Below are 20,521 nucleotides of genomic sequence, written 5' to 3'. Positions count from 1 at the left end.
TACTCAAACCCCAATCTTTTAGTAAAAAAATTATTTCTAGTACATTAGCATTTTGCATTCATATTTGCTATAAAAATATCTGCAAAGCAGAAACTGCAGGAATTGTGTCTTTTCTCCAAAGAGAACATACTCTGCCAAGGCCTTTTGAAGAATCCATTTTGCAGCTGTAGTCTGGGAATTGTACAACTCTTCCTAGGTTCATACTGCAAAAAGAGTAGCTTCTGGGCTGAATGCTATCAGGAAAACTGTCCCCAGTATTCAAAAGCTCTTTCCTTTATGGCTGTTTCTTATCTTTTACTATCAATTGTCCATAGTTACTGATCTCATAGAACAAAATGTCTCTGTCTTCTAGTTGAAATGTGAATACCTAAATCATGGAGGTTAGCACACCCAGTTACATTCCTATTCCCTACACAAAATCAGGGCATTTCACATCCAGGCATTCCTACCCATGTTCATTGTTTCCTACAAAGTATCATCTTCACAAAGGAGCACTCACTCAACTTACCTTGTAGTGGAAGAGAAACAATCCACAGAACAGGCTGTACAAGTCTGCTGTAAGCAGAGAGAGGTTGACTGAAGTGGCACTGGTTTTCTTTATGACGACTGGCATAAAGCTGTAGAGACCAAACATGCAGGCACTAAAGCCAACGTAGAGCAGTCCTGGGGGAAGAGTAAAGAGAAGGCAGTGTCAGGGCATCTTCAGCATCCATAGCAGGAAAGAAGGGGAAGAGTGCACACCACTTGTCACTCACACAAGAGAGTTTCTCCTCCCCCGTATTCACTGATGTTTATTATTGGATAACACAGTAAAAAAATAAAATAAGATTAAAAAAATTAAAATTTAAGTGTGAAAAATGAACTTTCTGCTTCTTATTGCATTGCTGACATTTTGCTTCTTCTGGGAAGGAGTGCCTCTTAGTGGCGATAGTCAGAACACAGAATCAAGGTTTTTGAATTCTCCCAATTGTGCTGTAATCAGCTTTTGCTACTCATCTATTTTTAAACATTTTTTTTACCTCTTAGTTTTTAATTTGAGTAACAGCAACAAAACTGCTTGCTATCATGTATTGCCCACAATGATGAATAACTACGCAGTCTTTAAAGTTAAAGAGCTTGCATGTCAAAGAGACCCGGACTTAGAATACTGAATTGGAATCTTGACTGTGTGGCCTTGGGTGGGTGAATTCATTGCTGGGATTACATGATGATCTGTCAGTCTCTTCCAGATTTCTGAATTCTGTTCCGCCCTACCCAAAACACAGAGTCCTGCCCTTCCATCACATATCCTGGCATACTGTGAACTCTCACATGTGGGCTTTTATGACCTTAAAATACTATGTGGCCAATCTCTCATCCTCAAAAATTCTCTCTCTTTCTCTGTGATTACGCCTAGACATGGGTACTCTATTTTGCAGGGTCTCAAGCAGGAGTTTACAGCTAAATCTATACTTTCCCCAAATGTTGATACAATGTAAATGTAAAAAAAAAAAATGCTCGTTTCTCCACCTTGAGAAAATAAGGCATAGGATAAGAATAAGTGCTGAAATTCAGTGTCTGCCTGGGCATCACAACATACTAAAAATAACCTTTCCAAAGGAATCCTTGATTAAATGTGTCTGGTGTGGGCTGTGGGCAGATTTGCTTCCTCTGACTTAGGGATTTTGGGGAGTTTGGTAGGTACCGAATATCTGGTCTTTCTGACTATGAAGACCAGGGATTCATCCAAAGAGAAATTGGGTTTACCCATAAGAAAAGTGCTTAAGGGCACAAATCATCATTCCATATGAAAAGCCACATCAGATCTACAAAAAAATTATGCTGAACATAAGTAAGTAAACTCAGTACAACAGCCCCCTCTAGCGTGGTGGAAGTGCCCTCAGAGCAAGGGGGAATGACCACTTTCCTATTTCGGAAAGGTAAAAGTCTTACGCGTAGATTCTATCGCAGTAATATTAGTTTGGTTTTTAATTCTCCATCAGAAGTTTGAATTCCCTAAAAACGGACAGTTTTTCTGTATGTGGGTTTCATGCTACCTGTAGTTCATTTTCCTTTTAACCAAACTACTAAAAATGCAATAAATATTACATAACTTATGACTAACACATGAAAAGACATAAAAATTAATTTGGTACTCCTTAAGAAATCTGTGATTAACAGACTAGAGACAAGATCAATCCTCAAATTAATCCACTAAAAATAATAAAACTTGATCAGAACACAGTCTAGGCACCAGAGCCTTGTTTCTGTTTTTCTTTTGTTTTTTGAAGGTGTCACTGATTTAAATACCATGACTGGGTTAGAAAGTTCCAGAATAATACCCTTCCATCATTTTGGGTGGACTTTGACTTGTGGGCTCTGTTGGTATATTCACTCATTTATTCAACTATTATTCTTTGAGTACTAACTATGCCCTGAGCACTCTGCTATGGGCTAGGAACAATGAAAAACAGGATAAACAAGAAGCTTAGAGTTGCTGTTAATGCTGTACAGAAAGACAAGTGTTTCTTAATGAGAATGTCAGGAGCTTGCTTTAGACAGGGTGGTGAGGTAGGGCTACTTTGTGGAGGTGGCATTTACCTTGAGTGCTGAAGGACCAAAAGGAGATTGCCAGGAGAGAAGCCAAGGAAACCTGTACATGAAAAGTTCCTGAAAGGGACAGGGCCTCAAGTGTCCCAGATGCTGACCAAGGCCAGAATCGCTGAGCAGAATGAAGAGAACGGGCAGAGGAAGCTGGAAAATTGGGAAGGGAATGGATTATGCCAGACTCTGCAGGTCTTGGAAAGGAATGTGTATCTTATTCTAGTTGTACGAGGAAGCCATTAAGGAGTTTGCGGCAGGTGACTAAAAGAATCTAATCTACATTTTCAAAAGGTGATTTTGGCTACTCTGTGGAGAAGGGATTGGAAGGAGAAAAGCATGGGATCAGTTACAGAGACCAGTTAGAACAGTGGTGTCACAGTCCCGGCAAAAGAGGCTGGTAGCTTGCTTGGTTTTGCTTGAAACGGCAGCGGAGAAGGGAAGTAGGTGGGTCTGTGAAGACTCAACAAGCCCTGGTGATAGACTGAGGTAGGTGGTGAGGGAAAGGAGAGCATGGAGGATGCCCAGGGGTTCCAGCTAATTTAGCAACTAGGTGAACTGTGACGCCATATACTGAGATGGAGGGAGCTAAAAGAGAACCAGGTTTTCAGGAGAAATAAAATGCCCCATTTTGGATGTGTTGTTTTCGACGCTTATGCATTATCCAAAAGGATCTGTCCAGTAGGGAGCTGGATATATAATTGGAGGACTCAGAGAAGTGGTGAGATTTTACAAGCCCAGTTGGTGAACAAAGGAGAGTAGGGAAATAAATACATGGCACTTTGCTAACCAGGCTACCTTATGATGCTTCCAGCTAAAATATTCTCAACCTATTTTTAAATGTTGCAGAAATTAGAGGTGGGGGACAGGAGTGGAATATATACACTATCACAACTGACAACTAGGTCAACCAATGTTTTTGCATGTGAATATACTGTTTCCCAAGCAAAGCACAGCCAGCCTAGTTAACACATGATTAAATTGAGAGTTGGAATGCAGTATCATTGCCCTTGCTTGGCTGTTCTTAGATGGACATTAGATAGTTAATGGACATCAATAATGCCTCTGAAAGTCCAACTTGCTGTCCAGGTAGGGTTTTCCATTGATCATCATGATCATACAAATGAACTGAATTACTTTTTGACTGACAACTACAAAATGGCTGCAGTAACTACATTTATAACAGAGTATGTGTATAAACATTTCCTCTTGGAATGTTCTCTCTCTCACTAAGGATAGAATTTGGTCATTCTTGTCCTTATGCACTAAAGTGATTTAAGCTACAGAGATGGGAAATACTATTATCAGCTAATATGGATTGGGCACTCACTCACTATGTGTCATGTACTTTATGTGCAGTAATTAATCTCCACAACAGTGTAATGCTGATAACTTTTGCTATCCTCTTTATACAGGTTAGGAAGTAGGCTTATAGAGTCAAGAAACACAGTCCATACTGGGTTAAATGGAGGATATGTTATATGGAGTACAAGTTACAAAGGTGTTCAAACGGGTGATGGGGAAACAGGGATGGTGAGACAACCTAAGATTAGCAATACCAGGGAGTTACTCACAACCCAAGAGCTAGGGAAATACAAGAGGGAGGCCACATTACCTGAGGTCAGAAGTTAGGGAAGCCCAGCAGGGTTAGAATCACAGAGGAGACTCAGCCACATCTAGAGGAGATCTGATCCCAAACAGAGGGACACAGAGAGAAACAATGGTTTCTTTCTTTCTCCCACCTCCAGTCTCCCTCTACTGCCTCCCATTGGCCAAAACTGACTGGAATCCAGCTGACAAGGGAGGCTGGGATGTGGATTTGCATAAGCAGAGCAGAGGAAAGGGTAAAAGATGGATCTGTGAGTAAACAGGCAACAGACCAGCTTACAGAGGTTAAGTAACTTGCCCTTAGGTCACATAGGCAGCCTGACTTTAAATTCTGAGTACATAACCGTCATCTATATTGTTTAATTATTATAAAAAGAAATAAGACTTTGAAGGAACATCCTATTTGACTCCTATCAATACCTCAGTTAATATTTTATATATATATATAGAGAGAGAGAGAGAGAGAGTCACTATATATATATATAATGTGTCTGTATAGGCTACATATATTTGATCTCATCTTTTTCTTTGGGATTCCAGTGGTGTTCTTTCTCTTTCTTTTGAATATACCAGAGTTTTAAAATATTATTTGCAATTCTTAAAAACAATAGCTAGGTTAGATGACTTCTCAGAACATATGCATTAGGTTAAGTGTATAAAGGGCACTGGGCTGGCTTTGCTCAGATACGTAATGCTTGTCAAGTCACCTCAACTCCCCAGGCCTCAGGTTCAACATGGGTAAAAAGAAAGGTGTATTTTTTTGTTTTTTGAGACAGAGTCTTGCTCTGTTGTCCAGGCTGGAGTGCAGTTGCGTGATCCCGACTCACTGCAACCTCTGCCTCCTGGGTTCAAGCGATCCTCAGCCTCCTGAGTAGCTGGGACTACAGGCATGCACCACCACACCCAGGTAATTTTTGTATTTTTAGTAGAGACAGGGTTTCACCACATTGGCTGGGCTGGTCTTGAACCCCTGGCTTCAAGTGATCCACCCGCCTCAGCCTCCCAAAGTGCTGGGATTACAGGTATGAGCCACTGCACCTGGCCAGGAAAAGTGTATTCTTAATCATCCTTTAGGTCTTTTCCTGCTCTGTAGTCCCATTATTCCATATTCAGGGAGAGGCCAAATCTTTTGTTTTGGCCTCCAGGAAAAATACTAAAACCGAAACCAAGACAAGCATCAACCACAACATCAAAAGCGAAGAAGGCCCCTGCATACCGCAAGCCTGTGCTCACTGACCCAGCACACATTTTCTTTTCTCTGACATTTGACTTTCACATCGATTGCACTTGTTCACACATCCTTTAGCACAGTATGACCCACAATATGACAGTATGACCCATGGGATAAAGGGCATGTTTAAGTTGTTTATTAGACTTATGAATGTGACTCTAACATTCCTGCTCCCCAGGAGGGTATTTTTAGCTGTATTAGGTCATATGTTTTACTTGAGTTTACTGATTAGATAATCACAACCAGTCTTTCTGTTCAGTAGAGTAAAACAATGGAATAAAAACAAACAACAATAACTATTATCTTCTTGCTTTTAATTGCTCTGTATTTTGCAATTGGCCAGTGTTGTAGGAAAATAACAAAATCTGTTTTTAAAAGTGCTTTGAGTTAAGAAAATAGAAAACATGTATTCCAAAGGAAAGAATAGAAAACATATTTATTAACCCCAAGGAAAAAAAAAAAGACAACCATCTTTCCACTTTGATAAAATGGCAATCACATGAGTTGTCCAAGAGATTATACGAGGTTAGATTACTAGTGTGGAGAGTGGGGAGGTAGAGAAATTCATTGACAGATGCTGAGAAAGGAAGACTTATTGGATTCTGGTCTCCTAAACAGAAGAATGTGAGCTTTCCACCAGGACATAGTCATCAGAGCTTGGCCTCTCGGGTGACTTCTCAAGGAGTGTGGGGTGGGTTTGAAAGGGTGCTGACCTTCCCTTGATGTCTCCCTGCCTCTGTGGCCCATGAATTGCAGTGGCTGTTATGCCATCTCCCAGTTCCACAGAAAGAAAGTGCAATGTCAAGCTTAAAGTCTCCTGCCACTGTCTCCACTGCTTCCCTTTTTTCTGTATTTTGTGAGATGAGAGAGGAAAGAATAGGACCATCTTTGTTGCTTGCCATTCATTCATTTGCTCACTTAGTAAACATTTATCCCCTGCATGCCATGTGTCTAGAACTGAGCTAACAACAGAACCTTGCAGTAGGTCAGGGCGAGATAATGAGGACCAAGGAGACCCTGGTGTCAACACATCCCAAACGCAACCCTACAAATGCTTCAGAAAGAGGAAGATGAGTATTTGATTCCCCTTCGAGGCCATTTTTTATTGATACATAATAATTGTACATATTTATGAGGTACATGTGATAGTTTGACACATGCATGCAATGTGTAATGATCAAGTCAGGGCATTTGGGATATCCATCACCTCAACCATTGATTAATTTTTTTGTGTGTATTGGGAACATTCTAAATCTCTTCTAGCTATTTTGAAATACACAATAAATTATTGTTAACTATAGTCACCCTACTGTGCTATGGAGGCCATTTTGACCTCATTTCCAATCAGAAATTAAATGGATGGCTCTATAATGTGTTCCTTTTACACTGTCCTTCATCATCTTCAACTATAGGGGACTGACATTTTAATGGCAATGTGAGAGCTCAGAATAAAACTATCTTTTGATGACTCATTTAACTAACACTGAATTATAACAGAACCTCAGTGGATATGCACATGACATCCACATAGTTTGAGGACAAGTTCTTTTTGATCATTACTATTATCATCAATGTAAAATTAATTTATACTCATGGACCACTGCATGTGAAGTGCTGTCAAGCACAGGTAACATTTTGTTTTCTGTTATTGTGGGTCACAAAGACAAATGCTTTTTGTAACCTGCAACTGGTTTCCTTTCCCTGTTGCCCTCCTCTTCTCTCTCCCCTTGCCCTGTTGATTTTCATTTAATTATATAATTCTGTAGCACAACTGGAGAGAAATTAAATGGCAGGACTCTGAGACACAGGGCCTTGAAGTCACTAGAGAGAACCCCTACGGAGAGTCAGGCACAATTCTGTGGCTCACAGTGTGCCTTCAGAGGGAATGATGTCAGCAGTAAGTTGGCCTCACATGCTTAGGGGATGGGGACAGGTAGGTAAAGTGACGCACGGGAGTTTATGTTTTTGTTGTGTTTCCTTATGGACACAGAATTTGGCTAAAGTTGTATCAAAGGTCATATAAGGGGGAGATGGCTCAAGCAGCCAGCTTCAGTGTGGGGAAGAGTCTGTAGCCCCCTCCCTGCCACTTGCATTCACTCTGCACACATTTTCCATGCAATTCCATAAGCCATGTTCTGTGCTCACTGTGGAGACACCTTCTGAGGGTATTAAATGTCAGTCCCTTTTAGGACTTGCTGAGATTGATCATTACAGCATCTCCTAGGATCTTAAATCCTTGTCCTAAATTTCTTCGAGGAAAGTGGTTTTAGAAACAGGTGGAACCTGAGAAGTCCTGGATGACTATTAACTAGCTCAAAGCATGTCTGGTATTTTCTAAATCCATTTGGAGATCAATTAACCATTTCTTTTGTGCAAACTGCTCCCTTCTGAAAGTTTTTTATGGGCTCAGAATGCCCATTATATTGTTTCCTTTCATGGTTTTTTGTTAAGTTCAGTTTTTTTCCCTTTACTAAAGTAGCACTTTTTAATGGTCACATCAGTTTAGTGTTTCTTGGCTAAGGCAAATTGCTGTTACTTATGTGCTACCACTGCCTCAGGCCAGTTCTTTTTTCTGTTGGTGTTTAACCTAATAACACACTTCTGTGTCTCCCCTAATGGCATCTTGGCGATGATAATGGGCAGAAGTTCAATTAGGAAACACTATGAATAATACAATTTAGTCTCTCAGAATGTGCAGGATTTCCTGAAATGACAAAGGGATTTCATTTTCCCTTGTCCCCTACCATTCTAAATCCCTTCCTTGTTTGTGCTCCACCCGACCTACATCATTCTTCAAACACATTTCTCAGGTTATAAAAACAGCATCGTATGTGAGCCAACTCCTTACCTATTTGCCAATCCCAGGGCACCTTTAACAGTTCCTTATGCTCCATTATAGCTCTGCAAATTCAAAGAAAATGAACCTGATGAGCAAGATTAGAATGCACTCTACTTTCTTTCTTTCTTTCTTTTTTTCCCCCACTTATCAGATGTATACAAATAATGAAGCAACCAGATGAATTTCAGAAAGAATTTTGGGTCATGCAGAAGCAAGTCTAATTAGGCAGACTGTGGTTTATCCCTGAAGAACCCAGTCGGTGTGTGAGGGTGTGCCACGGGGCCCTGGGGCGCTCAACCCTTCCTGCCCTTCTCACCCAAACAGTCTGCCTGCAGCCTTTGTTTCTGCTTGACAGATGCTTTCTGAAAAGCAAACGGTGAGGTTCAGAAAGCGTCTGTGCTTGCAGGTTTAATCAATTTTCTGATTGAGCGTTTTCTAGGGCAATGGTTCTCAAAGTTAAATGTACATGACAGCCATCTGGAGAGTGCGTTAAAATACACTGTTTCCTGGTCCCAACCCTAGAGATTCTGATTCAGAGATCCGGTGAGATCCATGGATGTGCATTTCTGGCAAGTTCTCATGTGATGTCAGTGCTGCTGGTCAGAGGACCATATTTTGAGAACCACTGATCTAGAAGAGAATGGGGAGGTGGTGTTGGCATCACTCCACCAGCATTACTTTGATTCCAGTGAACCCTCAATATATATCCCACTTGCCAAGGACACCCTAGTGCCACTTCCATTATTTTGGTGGCATCGTCCCCCAAAGGGAACACTCAACTCTAATAGACTGTAACTGAAGCAAATGAGCACTAGATCTCTGAACATATTTTTTGGACTCAAGAATAATAACCCATAAAAGAAGCCATCTATCTACAAAATGTTGGCTATGAATAGTTGAACTACGTAATTCCTTTTCCTCTCACAAAGCTGAAGCACCAAATTTAGGAGCTTTAAAATGCCATCACTTTCAAAATGGACCCCAAATAAATCCTTCTCAGACTGTGCCTTGTTTTCTGTGAAGTTTTTCACCAGTATCTCAAGACATCAAAATTTGGAGGATTGTTGAAAACAGCCTATTTGTAAAACCTGTTTAAGGTGATGCCAAAATATCTTCCATAAATAATTTCAGACACTGAAACCATGCAATTAGAAAGTGCTTGCTTTGTAGAAAGAGATTGGTGAAATCAGAATTACCTGTTTGTAGAAAGAGACTCAGTAAAATTTGACTGGAGGTTATACTATCATTCTTTATGTCTTTCGTGAAGCTAAAATATTGGTCTTTACTGGTGGAAAATTGTTTTGATTGAAACTTATTCTCATAACAAATTCTGAGGCAATAGTCAGTGATGACTTATATGTTCCAGCTGTAGAATTATTGCAAAACTGGTGCTTTTGACTTTGTGATGCTTAGTGAATGTCTGTATTATATCTTCACCTTTTTTAAGGAAAATAGAAATGCTAAATTCTAAGAGATAAATTTGAAATATGGTCCACTCTTGCAAATCCATGGGCAGTAAAATCACACATTTATAAAAGGGTAATTTTAAACCATAAGTTTTCTATTGGTGGTTGTCACTAGTAGACAGAATGTTCCTTTTTGGAAATGCATTGAATTGGGACATTTATGCTTAGTTTTTCTACTTCTCTAAGTAATAATCCACTCATGGGTTTCAGAGAATCAATCCTAACGCTTCTAATGCTTTCTTGCAAATTATCTACAATGTTTTATAAAACATTGTTTTGTAAAAATTTATATTAAACTTGTTTAATTTGGAGGTAATTTACTAATAAAGATATTGAGTTGGCAGATTTCATGAGTCCTTTGTACAGGAAGCTGGTGTCTGGATTCCAGCCTTGATTTTTACATCCCAAGAACAAAAATTGTAAGAATAAGTCTTGACAGTTCCTCTACTATCTATATTTCTTGTTATTTTTACTCACAATTGAATTCCACTGAAAAATGCTCCAAAGAGACCAATCATTCCCAGGAATTCCACTCGGCTCAGAGTTCGGATGATGTATTCTTCCCAGACGTTAGAAATACCATAGAGTGTGGCTCCTCCTAAGACCAGAAGGTCCCCTACCAGCTTATTTTCCCCTAGGAACCAAACAAACAAACAAAGGGAGCATCATTAAAACTTTCTTAACAAGAATCTGGCATCAGCAAATTGAGCTTCCCTTGCCTATTCTATTTTGACATTTTTATAGAAGTCACGCAATTTCTAACTAAGATTTAGTAAAGTTTATTTATCTGTGCTCTAGACATGTTCTGATATAAAAAGGTTGCCTATGTTGAAAACAATTAGAAGTCTTCTCTAAGAAAGAGATCAGTCTCTTCCAGATCACACCCTCTCTACAAAGCCCACTATCTTCTGTCCAGGTATCAGATTTTTACTTATCAGATTTATACAAATATGAAGTGGCACGATCTTGGCTCACTGCAACCTCCACCTCCCAGGTTCTAAGGGATTCTCCTGCCTCAGCCTCCAGAGTAGCTGAGATTATAGGCACCTGCCACCACACCCAGCTAATGTCTATGAATATATGCTAACTCATGCACAAGTTATATTGGTTTCAGGACATTTTCCAGCAGTTTAGTGAACATGGTATAGAACAAACAGAAGCAGTATACATTTCCACCCTCTGCTATTCAGGGAGGGAAGCTATAACAGAAGCTGTCAAGACTATACTTTGACCATGGGCAAAATGTGTAACTGTTAGAAAATGAGAGTGAAAGGATTTATGGGTTGAAATTTTCAACTCCCCTGAAGTAAGTAACATAAGAGTGTAAATACATGTAATTCACTATCACATTAATATTTTTTCATTAAAAATTCTTTTTGTTTTAAACTCAATTTTGGGCTGGGTGTGGTGGCACACGCCTGTAATCCTAGCATTTTGGGAGGCCGAGGCGGGTGGATCACCTGACGTCAGGAGTTTGAGACCAGCCTGGCCAATATGGCAAAACCTTGTCTCTACTAAAACTACAAAAATTAGCCGGATGTGGTGGCGGGTGCCTGTAATCCCAGGTACTTGGGAGGCTGAGGCAGGAGAATCCCTCAGAATCCAGGAGTTGGAAGTTGCAGTGAGCCGAGATCGTACCACTTCACTCCAGCCTGGGGGAAAGAGCGAAATTCTGTCTCAAATAAATAAATAAATAAAAATAAACTCAATTTTGGTTGATTTAAAACAAAATAAATGCTTTACCCAGGTATTTCCTAGAATTGGGCAAACTTCCCACTCCAGGAAGTATGGAGCCAGGGAAGGGGGAGAGTAGAAATAAGCAGCTAGAATGGCCTCACTGGTGGGCTCTGTACCCAAGTGGTCTCTGGCTCTGTCCTGCATAAGTCTGCAGTGCAGGAGCTCAGCTGACCTGCAGCTCTGGGGCAGTGGAAGTTGAGGATGGGAAGGGTGCTTACTCCAGCGTGATTCTAAGGAAAGGACTCATGATAGCTTAGCCCTGGATTCCCCGATGAGCCTGGGTTCTCACTATTCAATGGGGAGCACTGAGTGTTCTTTAGGTAGTGGCTTCACATCAAAGACTCTGGGCAGGGCTTGCGGAAAGACTTTGGCATGTGGTCACCCTGGAAGATTCTATCTCTAAATGGTGCCACTTTTTCTAAGGCAACTTCCTTTTCCTGTCAAGGATTGGAGAGAGAGGGGAAGAGATCCTGAAGGCAGCATTGTGCTGGAGTCATCCTCAAGGGAATGGAGCTGAGAATGGGATTTTGTGAGAGCTGGAAGTTCTTTTGGGTTCATGGGGAGTTAGGCATCACTGCCCAGGAGATGAGCTGAGAATTTGATGAGGCCCTAATGAGAAACCAGACTTGGTGAGAGGTCCCTGGGCAGATCTTTTAGGAAAATTAAGGTTGCTGTGACAGAATGTGAAATCTTTGGCAACTGATTAATCTTTTTTATGTGTCAACTATAAAATAATGACAAACTTTTAATTTTAAGTAGTTCATCTGAAGAATGACCCATAAAATAGAATGTATCTATAACTAAAATTGTAAAATTATAATGAACATGATCCAGTCTCTTTTCACTCAGAAGATATTTTAGAATCTTGTGATGACATGGGGTCATTATTATGAATATCAATTATTGTTGTACTAGTGAAGTGTGGAAGTGCTGCATAATATAATTCTTGGTTAATAAAATTAATTTTATAGAATGAATTGAAGAAAGCTAAATCATAATGAAATATTTTAATAGAAATTAGGGAAGCATCAATCTACCTTTTAAAAGTCCTAAAAAGAGGACACACTGTCTCAGTGAATAGTCTTACCAATATTTTTCAAACGCCACGCTGTTATGGCCTCTTCTGTTAACTAGCCTTTGACTGTAGGAAATATACTCATCAGTACTTTGAGTTTTCACCGATTCAGTAATAATTATTGATCATCACAACACAATTTTGTGTAACCACAAGTTCACAAATATTTTCTAAGTTATCACTAACAAAAATATTAAATATTATTTATTATAATTTGCTGATAATTTGTCAGTTTTTAAGTCATTTGAAAGTAGGTACATATACATATAACATACATTAAAATTTAGTTAATTAAACATAATTAAATTAACCAGAACATAATTTTATCCAATTATATTATATAATGAAGTGCTTGATATAATAAAATGTGTAGGTATTAAGACTAATATTTTGTGCCTAAAATTTGTATCTAGTTAACTGGAAATTATAACATATTGCATTAATAACATATAAAATATTAACATAGATTATGCACAGTTAATGCAGTAGATACCTGACATGGTGATAACAATTTTTGCACAATGTTCATGGGAAAAGTTATGCTGGAACGTCTGTCATTTATGTATGTATAAAACCACAATATGTGATAATGATTTATAAATTTTGGGTAAGTGGACATGTTTAAAATTGTGAAATGTCTACCCAAACCAATAGTTCTCTCCCTCCTCTGAATTTCACAGCATTAGCATCTGTCTATGGCACCCACCATGCTCCACTCCTTGTCTGTTACTTGTTAACCTGTGTATCTCATCTCCCCGCAGCCAACTGTTCTCTTACAAATCATGGTTGAAGGACAGGGACTGTGGCTCACTCAGCTGTATATTCTGTGTGGTCTCCAGCATGAATCCTGGAGCATTATACATTCTCAATAAAAGGCTACATGAATTGAGCTGACTGAACAGGTCTTAATACATCCTATGGTAAATGTTTTCAGTGAGAACAGCTTTCAATTTATTGGTAGAGTTGGGTCTGATCACATCTCTATCACTTACTAGCTGTGTAATACTGGGCAAACTACAGAGTCTTTCTGAACTTCAGTTTTCTTATCTTAAAATTACGTTACTGTGAGAATAAAATAAAATATGACATGTAAAATGCTTAGCATTGCATCTGACACTTAGTAAGTGTTCACTAAATGGTAGTTTAAAAAAGTGAATAAATTATTTCTTGAAGCACCTGTCTCTTTGGGTTGGGCATTTCTCATTTTGGATTGCTCCTTGATTCTAATCAACCTAGTCATAATTGCTTTGCAAAAACTGGCTTTCCTTACTTGATTTTTGTTTAAGTACTGGAAACATCATGTTTGGAGACATGTTTTTATATGCGTGGTTGTGGGAGGAAAAAGGAAGGCTATTTGAAATCATGACTTACCACTAGGACAAGAAATAAATGGTGAGTTATACTATTCTAGAGTGTTGAAAGACTATTAATGCAGTTCCTGAAAATGTGTCCATCCCATTGAATACATCTGCCTCTCAAATAGGGGGAACCAACTATCTTGTTTTCCAGGGACTCTGTTGGTTTTAGCACTGAAAGTTCCACATCTGGGGAACTTCTCCATTCTGGGCAACCTAGGGCAGTCACTTGCACTAATTTACTATGATAAAACGTCTTTACATTTGTTGTAGAAGTCACAATTATGGAAAAATAAGGACTAAGTGTTATAGCAAAAAGAATAATGGCTAAATTTCATATCTGGGCCTAGTAATTTGGTGATGGTGTGCCCTTAAACATATTGCTTATCTTCTCGGAGGCTTGATTTCTTCAGCTGCAAGAATGACAATAAAAATTCTTTGCATAGTTAGGAGGATTAAATGAAATAATACGTAATAAAGTACCTGGCACCTGTGGGCACTCAATAAAAAATGTCATTTTTACTTGATTGTGTTTGATTACCTGGCTCCTTGAAAATATTTTCTTTTCCTTGAAATAAATATAAAATTAAGTGTAATAAAAAATTATTGTTGGCATCTAATATCTTTGATAAATTAACTAAAAGATGCAATAAATATATTGTGTTAGAAAGGATCTTTTGAAGGGCAAGAAGGATATTTCATAACAAGGAGCTATTTTGATTAGGTTTTATCTTAATCTTACTACCTTCTAACCTTGTCTTTTATATCCAGTAAGTTTTCCCAGGCAAGCAGAGAAGTCCTGGTGCTGAATCTTTTCAACTTTACTAAGTCATTTTTACACACTCCAACCCATCTATAATAGTTATAATATTCTCAGAAGCCACTTCTATTGCCTGTTGCCCTGCACATCAGTAAATGCAGAGATGGTCTTTCGGAGGAGGCCTATACTGTTGACATGGAGCCAAGGTGACAAAGAGAATACACATATTAAGCCCACTGATTTTTTACCAGTAAGCTTGGAAAAGACATTTCCTTCAAGTGAGCTCAAAGGTGTGGAAGCATCCTATAGTGGGTGATCAGTTGTACACGTGACACACATAGAATGAGAACATAAGTGCTGTTTGCATCCTTCCCACCACATATATCACTCTATAGTCTCTAAGGCAGAGTCTTCCAGGCTGGGGACTAGGATGCTTTCTCTCTACCTCTGTCTAGAGTGGGAAAACTTGCTGGTCAAGTTTCATCAAAAGCCCTAATTCCTGGCACATCATTCCGTGCCCTGAAACTTATATTTTGTACATGAAGTACTTAATGCCATCTAAGAAGTTTCCTTCAGCCAGACTTAAATCAAAACAAAGAATTTCTGGATAGCTAATGAAGAAACATGCTGATGAAATGGAATTAAAGCAATTGCTTTAATTATAATGAAGTCAAAGAAACTTTGAAAGGGCCGACATCAATGTGCTTGGAGACAGAATTGTCAAAATCCCAAACGAAGATGAAACATAGATTAAGTATTATAAAAAGGATGAAGTCAGAGAGTCTCTTTTCCTGTGCAAAACTGTTAATACAGTGATGATAATTTTATTATTATTGTGATTTTTTTGAGATACAGTCTTGCTCTGTTGCCCAGGCTAGAGTGCAGTGGTGCAATCATAGCTCACTGTAACGTTAAACTCCTGGGCTCAAGCGATCCTCTCGCCTCAGCCTCCCAAGTGGCAGGACTATAGGTGCACACCACCATGCTGGCTAATTTTTTCTGTAGAGATGGGGTCTCACTATGTTGCCCAGGTTGATCTCGAACTCCTGGCCTCAAGTGACCCTCCTGCCTTGGCCTCTTGAGTCGCTGGGATTTCTGAATGTGCCTGGCCTGGTGATGACATCTTATATGGACTTGGATGCCTGACTTGTGTTCTGGTGAGTACCTGCAGTATTTTAGAAAAGTTTTGTGACCCTGGCTGATTAATGCAATTGAACCAACTCTGCCATAGAGGTGAAAAAAAAAGGAGTATTTTTGATAATGATATGTAACAATTTTAGGATTCTGTTGACCTCAAAACCAGTGGGGTGTTTTTTTCTTTAAAAAAATATGTTCTCTGTGATGTCTTAAATTGCTGCCTACTTTAATATTTTTATAGAGGCAGAGCATGTCCAATCATAATTTTATAAAATGAGTCCTTGGATCCTATATCTGGGCTGGTCTTAAAACATCATTCTATGTACTTGGGCACCATTTCAATAGCACAGAAGGTGCTCCACAATGATAAAGCTTAATTCTGTTAACACTGATGCTTTGTATATCACAAAAGCAATGATGCTGTGGGCCTTAAGCAGATTCACATGGAGAAACCAAATTCCACTCCAGTATGTTTTAGCCACATCTACATTGTTTTTTTTAAAATGACACTTTGGAAAGACTCTCAAACAGACTTACTTTCTTTTTCTTAAGCAGTTTTGCTTCTTTTCTAACACTTCATTTAAAATCAAAACAACATTTTTTTACAGGATTAATGAATACAATCTAGTGAAATCAATTCAAATTAGCTTAACATTCTAGGCTTAAATGTTCATCTTTATAGTTGACTATCAAATGCAAGATGATGGCCAAGATGAATGGCTGGGGTTCATGAAGATAGAGTTTTTATAACTGAGGGTACTTGCTTCTGCTTAGCCTGTGTTTACACAGTGTGTGGAACGCTGAGAAAGTGTAATGAAGTTACGACTTTAGGCCGGCCGCAGTGGCTTATGCCTGTAATCTTGGCACTTTGGGAGGCCGAGGCTGGTGGAGCACTTGAGGTCAAGAGTTCAAGACTAGCCTGGCCAATGTGGTGAAACCCTATCTCTACTAAAAATACAAAAATTAGCTGGGCATGGTGGCAGGTGCCTGTAATCCCAGCTACTTGGGAGGCTGAGGCAGGGGAATCACTTGAACCCAGGAGGTGGAGGTTGCAGTGAGCTGAAATTACGCCGCTGCACTCCAGCCTGGGCAACAGAGCGGGACTCTGTCTCAAAAAAAGTATATACATATATACATACATATATGACTTTAGAACAACTGGCCACATTGTATAAGACAAAAATATTATCTGATTGGTCCAAAAAGATTATTCATATCAACATTACTACATGTATATAGCATAATATTGGCCCTTTCATATGATGTCTATCAATATGTCATGGAACCAGTGTTTCATAGAAGAGAATCTGGGAAACACTGAGGTATTTATTTTCAGATTTCTATTGAAGTGGGGACTGATGGTGTTGTGTAGGTGGTGTGGATGTGTGAGGCTGAGGCTGTCTCTCTTTTGTTCTTTGTTGTATCTTCAGCTCCCAGCAACATGGGACAGAGAAAGAGGCCTGCCCTGGAGGCCGGGGGCCTTGTGTTCCAGTCTCTGCTTTGCCAGCTCTGTGACTTTGGGCAACTCACTTGGTTTGGATGGATCTTGGTGTTCACATATGTCAATTACAAAGGAGTTGAACAAGGTCCTTTTCAGTTATAAAGTTCTATGGTACAACATACATGACATTGTTTCAGAGACTTAATGTGACCTTGTCTCATAAAGAGAAATGGTCCACTTTTGACTCTTTATCATCTAATTTCCTAGAAGAAAGGGCAACTGCAAGAACTATAGAAAAGTGGGTACTTTCTATCCCATTTCTATTGTTAACAAAGAAGGTCATTTTTTTTTTTTTTTCTGTTCCAAAAACCCTTCTGTAGCAAAAATTTTGGTACATTTTAAAGAATTGCAATGCTTTAAAAAGAGTCTTCTGGAAACCACCCTGGCTCAGGGCTCCCCCAGCAGATTCAGAGCAATTTGATGAGTGAATCATGCAGCTTTACCTTATGGGTTTATAAACTCTAATTGATACCAATAACCCCTCCTCGCAAAACAAATTAAAAACCATGTGTGAGGAGACTGAACTTAACTCTCCCTCCTAAAATTATGGAGCACTCCTAACTAGTCCTCAAACTTTATTTACTGGTGGGCCTATAAACCAACCTTCACCCAGTAGTTTGAAAGCTCAGTCTTTCTCCAGCTTAACAGAGAAAGGTTTGGGGTTGGGGAAATGTGTGGAAGGCCCTGTGGCTCAGGAGTGAATTAACTCATTACCACCAACTCTACCAAGGACCAGGGCTTGGGCCAGGCAGCTGGTTCAGGAATGGATTGACCTCCAAAACATCTTCTTGGTAGGTCATGACTCTCACTTTTAAACACTGTCTGCATGTTTCTGAATGGATGCAGAAAGGGCATGAAAGCTGTATTTTGCAAACTCATTCACTCAAGAAACATGCATTAAGCACCTCCTGTGTGCCCTGTTTCAGGTGTGGGGAACAAACATGAACAGGACACAAATAGTGGGAAATCCAGGTTCCTAAGGTCCCTGTTTTCACCCAACTGTGTGAACATTCCATTTCTTGCCTTGGCCTCACCCGCAGAGGTAAGGAACCTGGTGAACATCGGAAGACTCACCTGCTCCCTGATGCCTTCCCACAAGCACATCTGCTCCCACCATGCAGCCCATTCCCAGGATGCAGACGACGATGCCGATGAAATGCACAGCCTTGTACCGGATCAGCAGGAAGAACCAGGAGAGCAAAATCACGACTGGGATCACAAAACAGTCCAGGAGCTATTGGGAGGGATGAAGGTAAACAACAACAGGAGATTCAGGAGGAAGCATTCCATGTAATAGGGAAAAGTAATTTAGTTCTGCAGAAAGGGTTCTGTCTTTCCCCTGAACCTGAGATTTTGTGTAGACCCAGACTTGTAGTTAAAACAGACTCTGAAATAAATGGAAATTAGCTTTATTTATTTACTTAATTGTAAACGTCCCCCAAACTTTAAGGGAAAGGGGAGAAGGCAAATTGATAAGACGGGCTGGTGGTGAAGAGTCTCCTGCCTCCAGGTGCCGGGGCATCTCTGCCTCCTGTCTTCTTCAGGGCCAGGCCATGTTCCATGGGAACACCTTTGGTTTGGGGAGAGTACACCCGGCCTTTTTACATTGTCCCCCTATTTTACGAGTAGATCTGGGAATGGGAGGTGAGGGTGCAGAGGTCTTATAATGTTTTATAAATTATTAGAAATTAGACAAAAGTTGAGTTTAATTTCTCCTGGACAGCTGTCTTCCTGCTACCAGTAAAAATTGATCTGTTCTTGTCATTTCATTCTTAAAATAAAAAAAGTGCTTTAAATATAAATACAAATATGAGTCTCAAAAGTAGAAATACTTAAAAGAACTATTAGAAAAAATTTTTAAAGAAAGTTGAATAGAGTATAGCAGAAAACTTTGATTTCATTTTTTATATATTTTGTACAAATAGTGAGATTCCATCTGACATGTAAGTCCAAGGAGTTGATAGAGAATTTGTCCCAATTATGTAGAGAGATAATGTGGCAAAATGAGAAGACCCCTGTGCTAGGAGCCAGAAGACCTGAATTTGAGTACAGATCCTCATTTACAGCTGTGTGACCTTGGGCAAATCACAAGCTCAGGAGCCTCAAATTTCTGTTAGTAAAATGAAGATAACAACTTTCCCCAAAGATCAGTATGAACCTCAGAGATACTACATATGAAAGTAATTCTTTAATCATGAGGCCCTCATTGCTGGTCTATAACTCTGCTTTCAAACACATGCTTTGGGCTCCATGGAACTAATTCAGATTCTACCACACTATGTTAAGACCTCTGGATACACTATAGAAGACAGGGTCTCTCTTAGACAAAGTGATGTCACATAGAACTGCAAGTTCCTTGTACCACATGAGGAACTTATGATTTTCCAACCATCCAGTATATCTCCTTGCTGGAATTCTAAATAAGTGGCCTCTACCACCCAGCTGCCAGTACAGGGCAGTGATCCTCAATACTCCTTCACTTTTATTGCCTATATCCTATTGATTACCAAATTCTGCCAATTTAATCTTCCAAACATCTCTCAAATCTACTCATGCCACCCTCTCCCACTTCTGCCACCTAGACTGAGCTAACATCCTCTACTACATGGAACAAGCCTCTCCTTCATGCCCCAGGGCCTTCACTTATGTACACCCCTCCTTCTGGAGTGCTCCACTGCTTGAACTTCCTCCTCCTTTATCCTTCAGGCCTGCACTTATAATTTGCCTCCTCAGGAAAGCCTCTTAGATCCCCAGGCTAGGTCGAGTACTGTTTGATGCTTTTGTTGAATGCTGTACTTCTCCTCTGTAGTTCCAATTGTAATAGTACTTAATTAGTACAGGATTATTGGCATCAGAACACTGCAGAGATTAAGAGGAGTATTCAATAAGAGTTATTGAACAAATATATACAAAGATTTTTAATGACCAGAAACATCAAAATAGAGTCTCCAAGATTCACCAAAGGCTAGAAAAGGTTTGTGTATTTGCAAAGCATCCCTAAACATCAGAGTGGCTTCTTGGCACTGCAAATAGCATTCTGAATCCCCTCTATCCCCAAAGCTTTTTGTGACCAGGACAGATGCTCATGTTTCTCTGTGCACTGGTCTTCTCCTCTGCAAAATGAAACAAGCACTCAGAATAGTAAGCTATCCCCGAGGTTGCTGAGATGATAAGGTGAGGAAGGACCATGTGAATGCTAAGTAGCACTGTGATGGCTGGGGGCTGAGCCCAA

The 20,521-nt window shown here is 39.6% G+C and overlaps 1 protein-coding gene across 3 annotated transcripts in view; it reads right to left on the bottom strand.

Annotated features, from left to right (window-relative positions):
- SLC35F1 (solute carrier family 35 member F1) overlaps window positions 1–20,521 on the bottom strand; it is a 422,068-nt gene that overhangs the window by 49,016 nt on the left and 352,531 nt on the right. For all 3 annotated transcript variants that reach the window (XM_055262538.2, XM_055262550.2, XM_055262546.2), the window contains exons 4-7: window positions 18,364–18,523; window positions 10,202–10,358; window positions 8,268–8,320; window positions 509–663 (exon numbers count right to left, since the gene is read on the bottom strand). In XM_055262538.2, the coding sequence (XP_055118513.1) occupies window positions 509–663; window positions 8,268–8,320; window positions 10,202–10,358; window positions 18,364–18,523 (525 nt within the window). The remainder of the gene's footprint in view (window positions 1–508; window positions 664–8,267; window positions 8,321–10,201; window positions 10,359–18,363; window positions 18,524–20,521) is intronic.

This window comes from Symphalangus syndactylus, chromosome 2, assembly GCF_028878055.3.
Source record: "Symphalangus syndactylus isolate Jambi chromosome 2, NHGRI_mSymSyn1-v2.1_pri, whole genome shotgun sequence".
In the NCBI taxonomy this organism is placed as follows: domain Eukaryota; kingdom Metazoa; phylum Chordata; class Mammalia; order Primates; family Hylobatidae; genus Symphalangus; species Symphalangus syndactylus.
This window is presented reverse-complemented; position numbering and strand designations above follow the sequence as displayed.